We start from the raw sequence: 15,255 nt of genomic DNA on the forward strand, positions 1-15,255 counted from the left end.
TAAGGGGACTTTTTATTTACAAATGAACAGGGAAAGGAAAACGACAATGCTACAAAAACATGTTTGGTTTGGCTTAAATATTCTCAAAGGTCACTCACTCTCTAGAGAGGCTAACATCAATGGCTTGATTTACCAGACAAATCACTCATCTTCCCTAAGAAAATGCAACATCCATCATTAACAACATCCCATCATAAAAAATTTCCATCGTCTATTTCAATAGTCACCTATTGGTCATTGGTGGTCCTCTTCAACTCTCTTAGACCTCTGGGTTTCGCAGTCTTGGAAGGTTGGCAGAGTAATTTCAAATTTCGAAGTTTTTGGTAAGCGTCCACTTTATTAATCTCCCATTTAAACTTTTGGATTATCGTGGACAGTATTTAACCACTTTACGTTAAAGGCTAGAGCTGATCGGTGTAAACAGTAGATCAGTCAACGACGTTGATACTGACGTGTTGGTGGGGCTGGTAACTCTTGAGATATGGCAGTAGTGGTGGAAATTATTGGTCTGATGGGGTATATTGTGGCGGTGAAAGTTCAGCAATTATGAATATGGTAGACAGTGCAATGAGAGACAAATTTTTAAGATATGGGTCAAGTCTCAGGTAAGGAAGATGGAATCAGAGATAAAGACCTTGAGGTAACTTCATTTAGTTTAAGCAGGGAAAGGGAGTAGCAGAATGCTGGATCAGACGCTCAAAAAGGGATATACGAGCACTACAGCCCATTTCCTTTGCTAAAACCCCCAACCAAACGGGCCCAAATTGAAAAGAGCTAGTCTTTGAAGCAAATTAATAATATTAAAATAGAAGTACTAAGTAAGAAGAAAGAAAAAAAAATTCTAAGGCAAGATCATGATGTACCTCAGCAATTGATTGGCTCGTATTTAATGAGATGAAAACTAAAAGGATGTATTGTCCTTTCATATATTGGTGCACTCAACAAACAAAAATATGATGGAAACAAAAGAATTGCCATCATACTCTCCGCAAAGTTCCATCCAAATATAGCATTAATCTATGTATCCCATCTATTTTATCCCAATTTGCACATCATGGTCAGATTATTGGACAATAAGTGCCACCCTAAGCCTTAATTTGTATGCCATTGCTGAATAAATAAAAAAGCATAACCATGTCTTGCTAATATTGAATGTACTTAAAGAACTAATGATGGGAAAGCAGATACTTACTAGTGAAACTTGAGGGCCGAGGGCTGTAGATTAAAATGGTGCACAATCAGTAGTCATAGTCTCAAAACTAATCCTCAGCATGTGTGCATCATCTCATCAGCTGGCATCTGTTCTTGCATCCAACTTTTTCAGCTTGCTCATTTTCTCAGCTTCCCTAGCTATCTGAATGTCCGAAGGCCAAAACATTTGATACACAACCTTGCAAAGAAAGCGAGGAAGCAATCCAACAGTTATTATTAAAGCAATAGTTAGCCAATAGGTTGGCGTCAGTGCAAGGTGATAAATGGTCCTGCAATTGCAATGAATAATAGTTAAATATAATATAATAGTAAGAGCTATTTACAGAAATCACAAAGGGTTCGAATATGAAAATGGAAACTGACCAGTAATTCGGAAAAATGGGAATAGAATCCAAAACCACCATACACACACAAGTAATGATAATTGATCCCCAAACAGCAGCATGAGTGATAGAAACCCAGCGCTGAATATCCATCGCCAAGTGTATATTCACAAGAATTACAACAGAGATAGTCCACAAACTGCCCAAACTCCAGATATCAAGGGTGCTCTCAAAATAAGTATACAGAGGGATATAGAAAAGAACAAGACTTTGCCATAAGGTATCCAGCATTGTAATCCAAAAAAGCTGCAAATTATAGCTCTCGTGTCTGTGCCCAGCACCATAAAGCTTTGGATGCTCGAGCAATGTCCTATGACTCAAGTCTTTGTCTAGAATTCCAACGACAATCGTAGGCACGGAAGTGTAAATAACAGAATAAAAGACACTGCTCCAATCAGTCAATGCCTGAGTTGTTGAAAAAGCAGTGCATAAAATATACCTAACATAAAGAAAAGTGGATAAGAAACTAGTTGAATGGAAAGAGCAAAGATTAAATCAAATTCCTTCAGACTTTTGAATAGATCATGTGTTTATATTTTACATAATGTTCATCGAGAAAAAAGCATAATTACTCCAAAACAATTGAAGGACAGCACAAGTATGTAAAAAACAAACAAAATAGGGTTGTTAAACAGAATCAAATATGTGAAAAACAATTTGGAACATCTACATTAAGGACCTTCACTGCTTAACATTTAGGGATGGAAATATTATTTGAAAAGGAGTTTTACTGTACCCACAAGATGTTCATTAAATATGATTAGCTTAAGCCTTATAGGATGATGGGCAAGTGAATAAGGTTGACTAGTTTTAAACAAATTCACACCCAGATCTATGCACAACAAGTTTCATTTAAAAAAATCAAACACAAGATGACAAGGCATTAAAATTTAAAAATATCTGATGAATGTGGCTTGGAATGCACAGGACAATATCTCATCGGGAGCAGGGTAAGAACAGAGAGTAAACAAATGAGGATACAAAATGAAACAATTCATTTAGCATCTCAGTTGGAAGAACAAAGTATCATTCTTGTTATCCAAACAAAGTGTAAGAAAGCAGGAAATTTAAAATGGAGGACACCTAGCATCAAAAATAGCTAAAAAAACACAATGCATCCATGCCCACATGAATACTTGATAGTCAATATTAACTGTCCTTCAAATACATCCCGGAATCATAAATCAAACCATGAAATATAAGCAATTACAAAAAATTCAAAAACAGAAAGAGAGAAATCAAATGAAACATGCTGTTATGCTTACTAAACATCAAATTTATCACAAAAGCCAAGAAACACATCAGCCAGAATAAACAACAATGCCAGAGCCTTAATCTCAACAAGATTAATATACAAAGACCCGAATCCAGGCGTACATACCAAAACAGCATAAGTACAAAAACTGCATTTCTGTAGAAGTTGTAGAGAACCAGATAACCAACACGATGATAATTCCAATGTCCATGCACCAATAGTAATCTTTTTAAAAATTGAAATTGTCCCATAGCAAAATCAGATGCCATCACTGCCTGACGTCCTTCCTGACCACATATTCCAACCCCAACATCCGCCATTTGAATCATTGATACATCATTCGCACCTATAGCATTTTCATAGGAAAACATATCTTCATTTTATTGAACTCATAGTACACAAAAAAATACTCTGAGGAAAGAGATTTAGAATCTAAATAAAAATACGCATCCTATGAACATCAAATTTTACATGCAACTACAAATAAAAATCAAGCAAGCTCCAGTACCTTCTAAGAAAGGCTATATTAGATAGCGATAACTTAAACTTGGAATTTACATCTCATAGAAGTAGAGTAGCTTGTAAAGAGTGGAACTTGGAAATCCAAATGAAACTCAATTAAATAAAAAGATGGAAAATGGCACAGCTAAAAAGGGGCAAGGAAAATCCTTTGTTTTGCATAAAAGTTCAATTGCCAATATCAAATAATTAGCTCTGTAAAAATAACTTTGTTAATACTTCTTCATGTGAAATTCAATTTCCATTAATTAGTAACTCTTTGTCCATTAATCAGCAACTGTGTTCGGAAATTCTCCTTTCACGCATAGGAATAAAATAAAAAGAGCTTACCATCACCAATAGCCAAGGTCAAATCATCAGTGCGACTCTTGATTAAGTCAACAATCCCAGCCTTCTGCAAGGGTGCAACACGGCAGCAAAGCACAACTTGACAAGAAGTTGCAAGATCAAAAAGCTGTAGCAATCGAAATACTAATTAATAAATTAAAAATGTATCTTATGCTTTATGAAATAGAAAAGATGTCAATGTAGCAAATGGTGGCAGCCATGAATCAAAACTGGACAATCAATATACACAGGAGACAAATGTCTTCTTTGATTGACGACCCTTGTTTATTAATTACAACAACGCCAAAGCCTTAACTCCAACATATGGGGTCGGTGACATGAACCAAAACAAATCAATTTGAAAAATTTTGACCAACGTATGGGGTCCACTACGACTCTTGATTATCAACAAAAAAAAGAATATTTACCCAAAATGAACCAAATACACACCTGCGACTCAAGATCTTTCTCAAGAATGTAGACCAAACTATTCCCATCAATAATCAGTGCCAACGAAGAACTATTCAATTCATCCTCCTTTCTTGGGCTCCATGACACAGTATCTAAGCTCCTTGAATCAACTGGGATCTCAAGATAACCATCTATAGAGTCACTTTTCCTTTTCAAGCTTTGATCCCCACATGCTGATGTGACAAAGTACTTGGACTTTGCTTCAGCTAGCAGGCTTCTGCAATCCTGCTCTGATGTCCCATTAATAATGATCTGCTGCATATCAGCAGTCAACAATCTGCAGGAGAGCCCAATGGAGATTGCAGTCTCTTGCTTGTCTCCAGTCAAAACCCACACCTTAATTCCAGCCTGCCTAAGCGACTCGATCGCTTCAGGTACACCATCTTGTAATTTATCCTCAATACCAGTCGCTCCAAGTAATCTCAAGTCACGTTCAATCAAAGATGCTGTTTGACGCAATTTAGCTGATCTGTCAGTCAAAGCCGTACTAGCGTCTTCATACTTCTGTTGCCACTCCTCAAGTTCCAAATCTGTCAGTTCTCGCACAGCCACAACCAAAGTGCGCAAACCAATTGATGAATAATCAACAAGATGAGCTAGAGTTGCAGTTCGGACATATTCTTCCTCATCCACTCCTTCGGCCAAAATAGAGAGCATAGAAGTATCAGCACCTTTTACTAATACTTTGACGGAGTTGTCAGGAAATCGAATCACAACAGACATCCTTTTCCGTACACTATCAAATTCATGCAAACCCAGTACATCCAACCTACAATGGAAGTATAAAATTTTCAGAATAAGAAACAACATTAGTTAAGCCACACCTTTGCTGACTATATAGAATATAAAACAAGAAGAAACAATAAATTGGCATTTTACTAAAAGGGTGCAATAAAATATCTAAAAATGGCTCTAAGAAACTCCTATGTAAGTTGGGCGTAACACATCCACCGACATTGATATCACATCACTCAAGATCATCAACATCACATCACCAAGATGGAGAGGTTGCAATCAACACCTCAAACTCCTCAATGATTTGTATCTAAAATAAGGAAAACATGGCTATAGTATAGAAAGAACAGTGAATATCTGAAAATTAATTTTAGACTGCTTATGAACATTTCAACTTTCACACATATAATAAAATTTTCAATTGTTACATTCATTCTATAGGAAGAGACAACATTATAGCACCAAAAGTCTATCTCCACTTGTATTGATTAATTATACTATTATATAGCCAGCTCTCATACCTTTTAAGTCGCTTGGTAACGTTAAAGGATTGTCCTTATGTATTTTGACACCAAAGGTTAAAAATCCACTAAACTGAATATGGGAAAAGGCAGAGAGAAGGAGAGATCCAAATAAAATTAAACAGTAAAGATTAAAAAATTAGCAAATGGAAGTAATAGGAAAAATTAATGAGAAATGGGATTTAAAATATTTCCAAATCAAATGTCTCTTCCAATCAAAGGCTCATTTTATACGGGTATGAAATACTTGTTAGGTTAAGTACAATCCACTCCATTTAAATCCGACACTTCACGAACTGTTAAAAAGAATGCAGAAAAATATAGAGGCCCCAGGGAAAATAAAAGGCAAAAAAGTCAGCATCCAGCACTCTTCATGATGTCTCCAGGGTTCACTTAAACAAAAAGTTATTATAAAAAGGAGAAAAAAAAAATAAAATAAACTTCTTTTTCAAAGTCCTTTAACAATGCTGCCCTAATTCTCTTTACCAAGCTTATAAGAATTTAAGACAAGTATATGAGAACTTCAATGGTTTTGTTTAATGGATAATTGGGTACCTGAGAATGTCCATGTACACGGACATACATTTGTTTAACATTGGACCGAAATACTTTTACTGTACCACAATTTATCAAAATGGTATGCCGGTATAGTAGATGGTAATCACTTGTCATATAAATCCCCAACGTTGTGCACATCCAATAATCACTTTCCTTCACCTTCCCCCATTTTCCCCAACCTATACTGGTTGGCAGCGCCTTGAAAGTAGGCAGAGATCAGTTGTGGTAGGGCCGTGTTTGGGTCATGTGAAAATGGGTCAAAAACCCTTGACCCGAACCTAACCCGTTAGTTAATTGGGTTGAAAATCACAACCGCGACTTGATTTCAGCCCAATTAACTAATGGCCTAGGTTCGGGTCAAGGGGTTTTTGAAACCACTTAACTTGTTTAATGTTTATATAACATAGACAAACTTAAGACATGTAAAAAGGTCGTTTGACCTTTATGTTTCAGATCACTCAACCCAATAATGATTTGTTTAGTTAGCAAATTAATCAAATTACAAGTCATAGTACAGATTTTAGCAAATCACAAATATTGAGAAAATGTTCAGATTTAAACTTGCAATTCATATATCAAACATGGCAAGGTTCATGGTCTAAGGTATAAACTAAGAAATCAGTATACGGAATGAAATGTTTAGTTGACATCAAGTGAACATGTTAACATTAAACATTATTAATCAGCATGTTGAGAAAAAAAACGCTAAAATGAAAATGAAACTGCAATAGACACTTATATATTTTAGGTTATATGGATTAACATGACTCGAGAATAACTCGTTTAATTAAATGGGTTAGTTCTTTGTTTTCTTTTGTAGTGGTTCTACTTTTATTTTTATAGGCCTTTAAGTTATATATCACGTGTAATCACGTCTCTTTATCTTCCTCGAGGCGGGGGACTCCTTTGGCCGCGCTATCCTTTATGGATATGAGTTGCCGCCGTCTTTCCCTCCCTAGACCGTGGCCTTAGTTTTCTATAGTTTTCTATGAGCGGGATATACTGGATAGGATGATGATGATGATACGGGTTTTTTTAAGGTATATATGTTGACCTTAATCTAACCCACTTAATGAACAAATGATCTACTTAATTGAGTCAAAAGTGTCAACGCAAACCAACTTATTTCAAGTTAAGTTCGAGTTGGGTTAGTAGGTTGGCTTAGCTTTTGCCCGGCGTAATTACAAGCATTAGAGTGAACTTAATATTAACACCCATGAGATCCCAAACCATCATGGTCCCCTAAGATAGTTACAAATACTATTGTGGTACATCCCCATTACTTTAAGTTTAACACACTTTAATTTGACAATCAACCCACATTATCTCTCCTAATCTTATCCACACATGTATCCTCTCTCTTCATCTCATTCGCTTTTTTCGGCCATTAACATGATTTTTTGTCTACTTCTTCCACTACTCCACCAAAAATTAAAGTACTCAACTACATTTATTGTAATCTCAAGGGACAACGTAATAAACAATGTTGGCACATCAATTTCGGATACTTCTAAAACAAATCCCTACGAAGCGCAGTAAGAGTAACATTAATTTCATGCATAACAAAGACAGCTCATTCAGCACCATGGGTGGGGGACATAAAGTACTCTTAAGTCTTAACTCTCAAAAACAGTACAGATTTGCTCAATTTGTTTGTGGAATATCATGTTGCTAAAAGCACATTTTTCTGAATCAACTTTGTATTACCATAAAAGACAAGTTAAAGGTTGTGGAAAGGTAAAGTAACCTTTTCTCAATGGCTAGACCATGCTGAGTGCAAAATGGGGAAGAGATAAGTTGAAAGGAAAAACAAACACACAAGGAAATGATGATCAAACTCTAAAAACAATGCAACTCCCTCATTATATTAAGAGCTTGCAAAACATTAAAAAGTTAAGAAACAGCTCATTGAGTGATAAGGAAAGATAGATCATATCATAGAGCAAAATAATGTCACATCACAGCATCGCAACCATATTGTGAATGTTTGAGCTTCTTGCGACCAAAATTAGGCCGCGACATCCGCGAAACCATCCACATTGACGATGAAATCATCCACATAGATCGCGAAAGCCGTTTTGCAATCACAGCCGTGACAACAACTGTAATCACATTTTTGCACTATGGATCATATAAAAAAAGATCCTATGGAACGTATTATGTACCATCCATTAAACAATTAAGCACAATGACATTGGATAATGTATAACAAACTTCCAATTTTTAAGTGAGAAAATAAATAGTGTAACCAGGTAAATGTATCCAACTTTTAGCAAAATGAGATATCACAGTATGACAGACATTAGTTGTTTATAGACAAGTATAAATATCTTCAGCATAGTTTTTGAGTTCTGAGTTTGAGTTTATTCTTAATACATTCCAAAACTACAGTAAGCCCACCCTGCTTCAATAATTACTTAGAGAGAGGGTAAAAGGAAAAACCTTACTTTTTCTTCTTACACATGATCGTTATGGCTTTTTTCTTTAATCTTTTTCACGAGGACTCAAAACAAAGTAGAAAAGGTAACAAGTAGCAGCTACAGTTTAATTTTATATAGACAGACCCCAGAATTTAAAGAGAGCTCATCTACCATTTGACTTTAGAAAAAGTAACACGTCGTGAACCTATGGGAACCAATTCAGCAATGCTACTTTAAAATTGGGTTTGGCCTCTTACCTGAGCTCCTCCCCATCAACATCAATCACAATGTGCCCAGAAGTGCGCTCAAAAAGGGTATATCCATAAGCAGATGCAGCAGCAACAAGTGCTAGTTCATCAGGAGATTCACCCTGATAATCAATTGCTTCTGGATCTAATTCAACATGACTCCTTGAAGAAGCATCTTGATTGAATATGGGAATGACCGTGTTACATGCAGCCAATGTCAAAAAGAACTCATGAGCTACATTTTTTACATTTCCTTCTGATCCATTATGCAACAAATTGACAAGTTCAAAATCAACATCAACTTCAGATTTCAGTTTCCATCTCTTTTTAGGAAGATATGTTACTTTAGAGGCTCCTGCAAACATACACATAGGTGTCATTAAACTCAATTTTATATTCTACTAACCAATATCTAGAGAATTCTTCTCCAAATCTCTGAATCAACAAAACCCTTGTGTACACAAAGATGAAGGTACTAATAGCATCCAAATCAAACTAAGACTATATACAAGTGGGACATGACAGAACCTGAGGCACTCTAAGTGATCAAACTTGATTAGAGTTGCAAAAGGTAAATAGCTATTAGATCCAAATGTCCAATTATAGTGATTAGTATCATCGCTATCATTATATAACTTCCAAGGCTAACCCTACTATGTTGTGTGTGGAATGTGGATTGGGGTTGGGGTTGGGAGGAAGAGCATGAGCTTCCAATACCTGGAAAATCCAAATTAAACTAAATGTCAATTATTAAATTTTAAATTATATATATAATGAAACCTATATCTTTTCATATCAAATTATATATACATCAATCTCAAAATAGTATGAATCTCGTTACGAATAGTTCACAAGCCAACTCAATCTATCATGTTGGTTTGGTTAAAGTACTAGATGCCTAAAAATTAATTTGAGAATTAACCAAACTTTGCTAATAATACCCAGATTTTTAGTTGATAGTTCATAATTGAATGTCCCTCATTTCAATTTCGATGGGGCCAAAGATTTATAATTCTTTGGTTTAGAATTATAATGGACTATAGTAAAATGGCTCATTATATTATGTGCACGTGTTATTTATGTGAAGCTGCACATAACATTTGCTGGATATGGTCAATTGGAAACAACCATTTGTTAGTGTTATCACTAACAAGGGTGAGGTTTAGTACATCCAACCCACAAACCCCACCTTAGGTAGGAGCCGCTTAATGGCATTGAGGTAATGAAATGTTTTGTTGTTGTATAGTTCATAGTAGAACAAATATGCACATATGGACATTAGACAATCCATAATATGTCAGAAAAAAAATCTTCGCAAAAGGAAGAATTCATTAAATAAATTCACAAAATCACCACCAATTTCCACTCTAAGAAAAATCAAAATCAATAGTTACTTTGTACTCCAAACAAGGTGATCAAGATCTGTCCTTTTCTTTATTCTAATAGGTAAGGCTACAGAACTATATGTCTATTTTATTATGTAGGAAGACAATGGCTAAAAGGTTCAGCGAAATCCAAGTAAAATGATGAGATGCAAAAGTGGAATGAGGAAGACCGCCATTAATCTTATATAATACAGTTCAATGTTAATAAAAAATGGCTCAAAATAATTTTTGAAATCCTCAAATTTTCCTCAATCCTTGCATAGCTGGATATACAAATCACTCAAATAAGCTCCCAAATAATCCTTAGAAAATAATCAGAGAAGAACCAATATAGACACCATACCAGATTAAAATCTTCCAAATGTACAAATTTATTTTCTATGAAACCAAGAAAAGTCAAAGAACAAAGAAGTCAGCCAACTTAGTCATCATTCATATACTACAACTTAGCTAAAAAGACGCCAAAAGCAATGAGTTAAAGCATAATAATAAGCACATCAATCAGAGAAAAATCTGAAACATAGATGTATTGGGCACCTAGAAAACTCCAACATGCTTCACACATGCATTTCATACACATTTCTCATTACCTGGAAGGCTTTGGCCTTGTGAAGGAGCATGAGAAGACGATAATGTCCCGTACATTTTGCCATAAATGCTAGCAGTCCTAAATTGCATTCTGTTTTGAGTAAGTGTCCCAGTCTTGTCTGAAAATATATAACGTATCTGACCCAAGTCCTCATTTATGTTTAAAGATCTACACTGGAATCGTGAGTAAGTACTGCTATCATACATATGCTTGTCTCCTATCATAAAATATGACTGTCCTAACCTAACCAATTCCATTGTAATATAAAGTGAGATCGGTATCATTATCTGAAAGACTATAATGGAACTCAAGAAAGCAAAGAAAGTTTCCATAGCAATCCCGTAATATTTGTAAGTTTTTCCCTCCTTTCTTCCGGTTGAAGAATATCTTTTCCGGTAGTAAGGTAAAGTGTCAAGCTGCTCCTTGTGGCGTTGAAGCCAGAGGCCCATTCCAAGAGCCACAACTGAACACATAATAAGAAGAAAAACAGACAACCATAGGGTTTCTTTGTTCATATGACTTTCCAATTTGCTTCTCTTTGCAGGGGAGGCAGCACTATTCAACATTGCTTTAGTTTCCTGACCAGTATACACAACGACACCAACCACCCATTCTGTGTTTTTAAGCTGACAGCCACGCAAAATGATGTTTGATTGACTGAGGGGAATCTTATGCCCTTTGAACTCCATATTGGCAGTAAACTCATAAATATTCCTGTTTGGCTGTTCACATCTGACCAGCCCTGAAACTGTCCCTCCTTCTGCAACAAATGATGCTGTTTCTTGTCTTGCATACCTGGTCTTCAAGTTAGACTCACCATCCAAATTCATTGTCTGGATGTAGGCAATACCACTAGGGTCACTTGTTCCAAGTAACACCATATCACAAGGGATTGTCTCATTAGCATATATCTTCACAATCTCACCAGCCTCTATATCTTTCCACTTCTTTGTCACAAAAGCTCCCGATTTAAGCACCAGAGCTTCCCTATTATTTTCTTTCTTGTCCGACCTGTGTCTCCGCCAGTCTTCATAACCATCTTTTACAGCAGTTACACTAAGCACAAACAGGAGGGGAAAGAGAGACACTGTCCTTCCAAAGACTGCAAGCGGAGGAAGCTGATTAAGAGCAGCTATGGCTAGGAAATACAGATAAGCAATCCGGTGAAACTGGATGAAAAGATTTTTGGGCAAGAAATTGAACAATGTATATTTGCTTGTACGGATCTCATTACTTGTAAACTCATACTTATCATTGGTTCTTTTTGGATCATCAATATAAACTAATCTTGGACTTTGATTCCGAAATATATTATCTTCCAACTGACCCCCTTTATTATAAGAAAGTGGCTGGGATTTCTTTATTTTTTCCTGCATCCTCGAAGTAGTGCCCGAAATCTCAAAGCTTGTTGGATGAGCTAATTGTTCCATTCCCCCCACGACACAACGTGTGTGAAGTGAAAGCTAATGGAATAAAAACTCTTATTTCTAAAGCCAGTTATGGAGGGCCTCTTGACAACCCACTTTGCAAAACTATTGTCAATAACCACAGTGGTATCACGTCAAAAAAGGTCAGACTCTGCCTTGTGTCCAAAGAGGAGAACGAGGCATATGCACACAGAGAAATCAAGTTTCTAAGAGTAGCTTGACGTATGGACACTACATTCGAAGAAGGCTCAAGTAATTTAAGCAATGGCTCGCTACCAGAGATCATTAAGATTTCTCCACATTGGAGAAACCAAAAATCATATCTTTCACCAGCTCTAAAAGCTAAAAACAGATATGATCCAAGTCAATATTCAAAGTCCTCTTTTTCTTCTTCCACCCCTTTCTACCCCATTCAAGAACTAAAAAAGAGCTGGAAAATTTAGGCCGCCCATCAAACCAAACATTGCATAACCTCTTCCCTCAAAATTTAGACAATATTACCCAACAATTGATCCACCATCATCAACCTAGCTCTGCAACAGAAAAAGTAAAGCTCATGTTGGTCTACCGACAGATATCATTAAATTTACGACAACCATGCTAATCAAAACTAGAATAATTAACCTCAAACAATGCTTTTGCAAAAAAATAAAATAAAATAAAATATATTGATCAAAAATCTACAAAAGATCAATTTCCTTTTCATTAAAACATGTCCGTTTCACTTACCTCCACTTTTCACCTTATCCAGATGCAGCAGAACTGAGAATGCACTCTTTTAGCAAAATTCACCAAATTGTCAATCCCGATTTACCAAATTAATTTTTATTAACAAAACGAAGAAATGTGATAAATTAATATCAATGAACAAATTTGTACTGAATGTACTACATAAACCAAACTTTAAATTCAATTGCAGTATAAACCGCAAAAAAAGAAGCTCACGAAGTAATAAAAACAAGAAGAAAAAAAGGAGGAGAAAAGGACTAACCAACGAAATGAGGTAGAGATCAAGAGTGGATCCAAAACTCTTAACACTCGCCTCGATAATGGGAAAATGAAGAAGCACCCTCGTGTGAAAGATTTGTCCTTGAATTAAAATTCAATAACAACAAGTTGTTCTGGGCACTGAACTCGAAGAATTTGAATTCATTGAAAAATGAGAAGGTTAAAACATGCAGAACTTTAATCGTGAATCTCTGATTCAATGACACTAGATCTGATCGCGAAAGTTGAGATTAAAATCTTGTAATTTTGCAGTGGATAGGACAAAATCCAATTTCGACTGCATTTTATCGACCACAAAAAAAGGGAAATTGTGAAGATAAATTAGGAATTATGATGAAAATTAGGGTTAGCGAAGTGTGTACATTAATGGAAGCGAGATGGAATCAGAATGTGTAGATGGTGTGATAATGGAGGTGGAGTGGAATGCACGAAGAGAGAGAACGGAAAGGTGAATAGAGGGAGAGAGAGAAATTAAATCATGAATTTATGAAGCGCAAGGAAGAACTTAAATTGCGCTTATGTTAAATCTTTAATTCATAATCAAAAAATTAATTATGGTTAATATATATATATATATATATATATATATATATATATATATATATATATATATATATATATATATATATATTTATATATATATATATATATTTATATATATATATATATATATAATGCCTACTTATATTATTTTTAGTACTTACTTACCATATCTATAATACATATTTATATTATTTTTAATATATCGTTAATGTCTACTTACATTATTTTTAATGCTTATTTACCATATCCATAATACCTACTAACAATATCTTTAATGTCTACTTACAATATCCTTAAATGTCTACTTATAATATTCTTAATACTACTTACATCATCCTTTAATACCTACTTACCGTAACCTTAATGTCTACTTATAATATCTTAAATGCCTACTTAAAATAACCTTAATATTCACGAAATAGATGTGCAGTACTTGTAATATCTTAAATACCTACTTATAATATTATTTATGTCTACCAAATAACTTATTCCATATTTTGCTTTATGAGCTCAGCCCAATAAAACCGTTTATCACTAGAATTTGTGATATTCTATTGAGTGTCCATGAACTTTTCATTTTTACCTTTCACCACTTTTTTGGTATGCATGTATATGTTGTATGTCCATCTCACTTCTCCATTAACATGAAAGCTAGTGCATACAGGAGTGTATGCTTCTTTTTCTTGCTTTTTATGGAGTGAAGCTTATCTCTTAAGTAAAGTAAATACAAGTATGTGGTTGAAGCCATTTTGAACACATGTTAACTTATTTAAAAATAACGAAAATATTAGTTTATTTAGTTGTACTTTTGTTTCATTTGTAAAATTATAGCCCTTAAATTTGCAAAAAAAAGTTAAAATAATTTAATGTTAAAAATATAACACTATGTTTGAATAAGATTTTAAGAGGGAAAAGTGAAAACGAACGATGCTATATTAGAGTTCGAGCAATGTGTTTCAAATTTCAATATTGCCAAGATCGAATGTATGAGATTTTGTGACAAACAAATTAAGCTATCAATGATATCGATGTTTGTAGGAGAAAATAATGCAATAAAACTGTAATACCCCAAATTAGTGTAATACCGCAAATTTAGCTTGAAAAACGATTGATAGACTACTCATATCAACAAGGTGCATCTTCTTTTCTAGAGAGCCCATTTGCTAAGAACTTCACAGTTAAGCGTGCTTGGTGGGGAGCAATCTTAGGATGGGTGACCTCCTGGGAAGTTTTCCCGGGTGCGCACGAGTGAGGCCAAAGTGCGCTGGAAAGACTTGTGTTGGTTTGTGGGGCTAGTCTACAGTCTCCATGAGTAGTCACCAGCGGTCCGAGGGGCCGGGATGTTACAAAAACGACACAAAAATTTAACGAGGTTCACCCAACTTAGGCTACGTCCTCCGGAATTACAATAGAGAAGAGATATAGGCTAGTGTTTGACTTGGGGTGTATTTTGTGGATGATTACAATGTGTGAATGATTGCTCTCTATTTATAGGAGAGATCTCACTAAGTAACATTAAGTACATTAAAACTATGAATAAATAATATTGAAACATCCCCAAAAACTTGAAGAGTCAAAAACAGCATCCTATGAGCATCAGACACATCGCTCGACCAAAGCAGAGGCTCGCTCGGTCGAGCGGGCTACAGGAAGT

The 15,255-nt window shown here is 35.2% G+C and overlaps 1 protein-coding gene across 3 annotated transcripts in view; it reads right to left on the bottom strand.

The window, feature by feature from the left end:
• The window catches only part of LOC130812526 (phospholipid-transporting ATPase 1-like), a 15,848-nt gene extending 2,270 nt beyond the window's left edge, over nucleotides 1-13,578 (bottom strand). The window contains exons 1-9 of one of the 3 annotated variants that reach the window (XM_057678021.1): nucleotides 13,042-13,540; nucleotides 12,780-12,825; nucleotides 10,625-12,583; nucleotides 8,659-9,004; nucleotides 4,147-4,936; nucleotides 3,700-3,823; nucleotides 2,977-3,196; nucleotides 1,576-2,034; nucleotides 1,193-1,481 (exon numbers count right to left, since the gene is read on the bottom strand). In XM_057678021.1, coding sequence (XP_057534004.1) covers nucleotides 1,289-1,481; nucleotides 1,576-2,034; nucleotides 2,977-3,196; nucleotides 3,700-3,823; nucleotides 4,147-4,936; nucleotides 8,659-9,004; nucleotides 10,625-12,053 — 3,561 coding nt within the window. In that variant the 5' untranslated portion in view covers nucleotides 12,054-12,583; nucleotides 12,780-12,825; nucleotides 13,042-13,540 and the 3' untranslated portion in view covers nucleotides 1,193-1,288. Of the gene's footprint in view, nucleotides 1-1,192; nucleotides 1,482-1,575; nucleotides 2,035-2,976; nucleotides 3,197-3,699; nucleotides 3,824-4,146; nucleotides 4,937-8,658; nucleotides 9,005-10,624; nucleotides 12,584-12,779; nucleotides 12,826-13,041 lie in introns of those variants that run through there. The other 2 variants (XM_057678023.1, XM_057678024.1) reach the window with 2 other exon arrangements.
• Between the last annotated feature and the right edge of the window lie 1,677 nt (nucleotides 13,579-15,255).

Source organism: Amaranthus tricolor, chromosome 5 (assembly GCF_026212465.1).
Source record: "Amaranthus tricolor cultivar Red isolate AtriRed21 chromosome 5, ASM2621246v1, whole genome shotgun sequence".
Taxonomy (NCBI): Eukaryota; Viridiplantae; Streptophyta; class Magnoliopsida; order Caryophyllales; family Amaranthaceae; genus Amaranthus; species Amaranthus tricolor.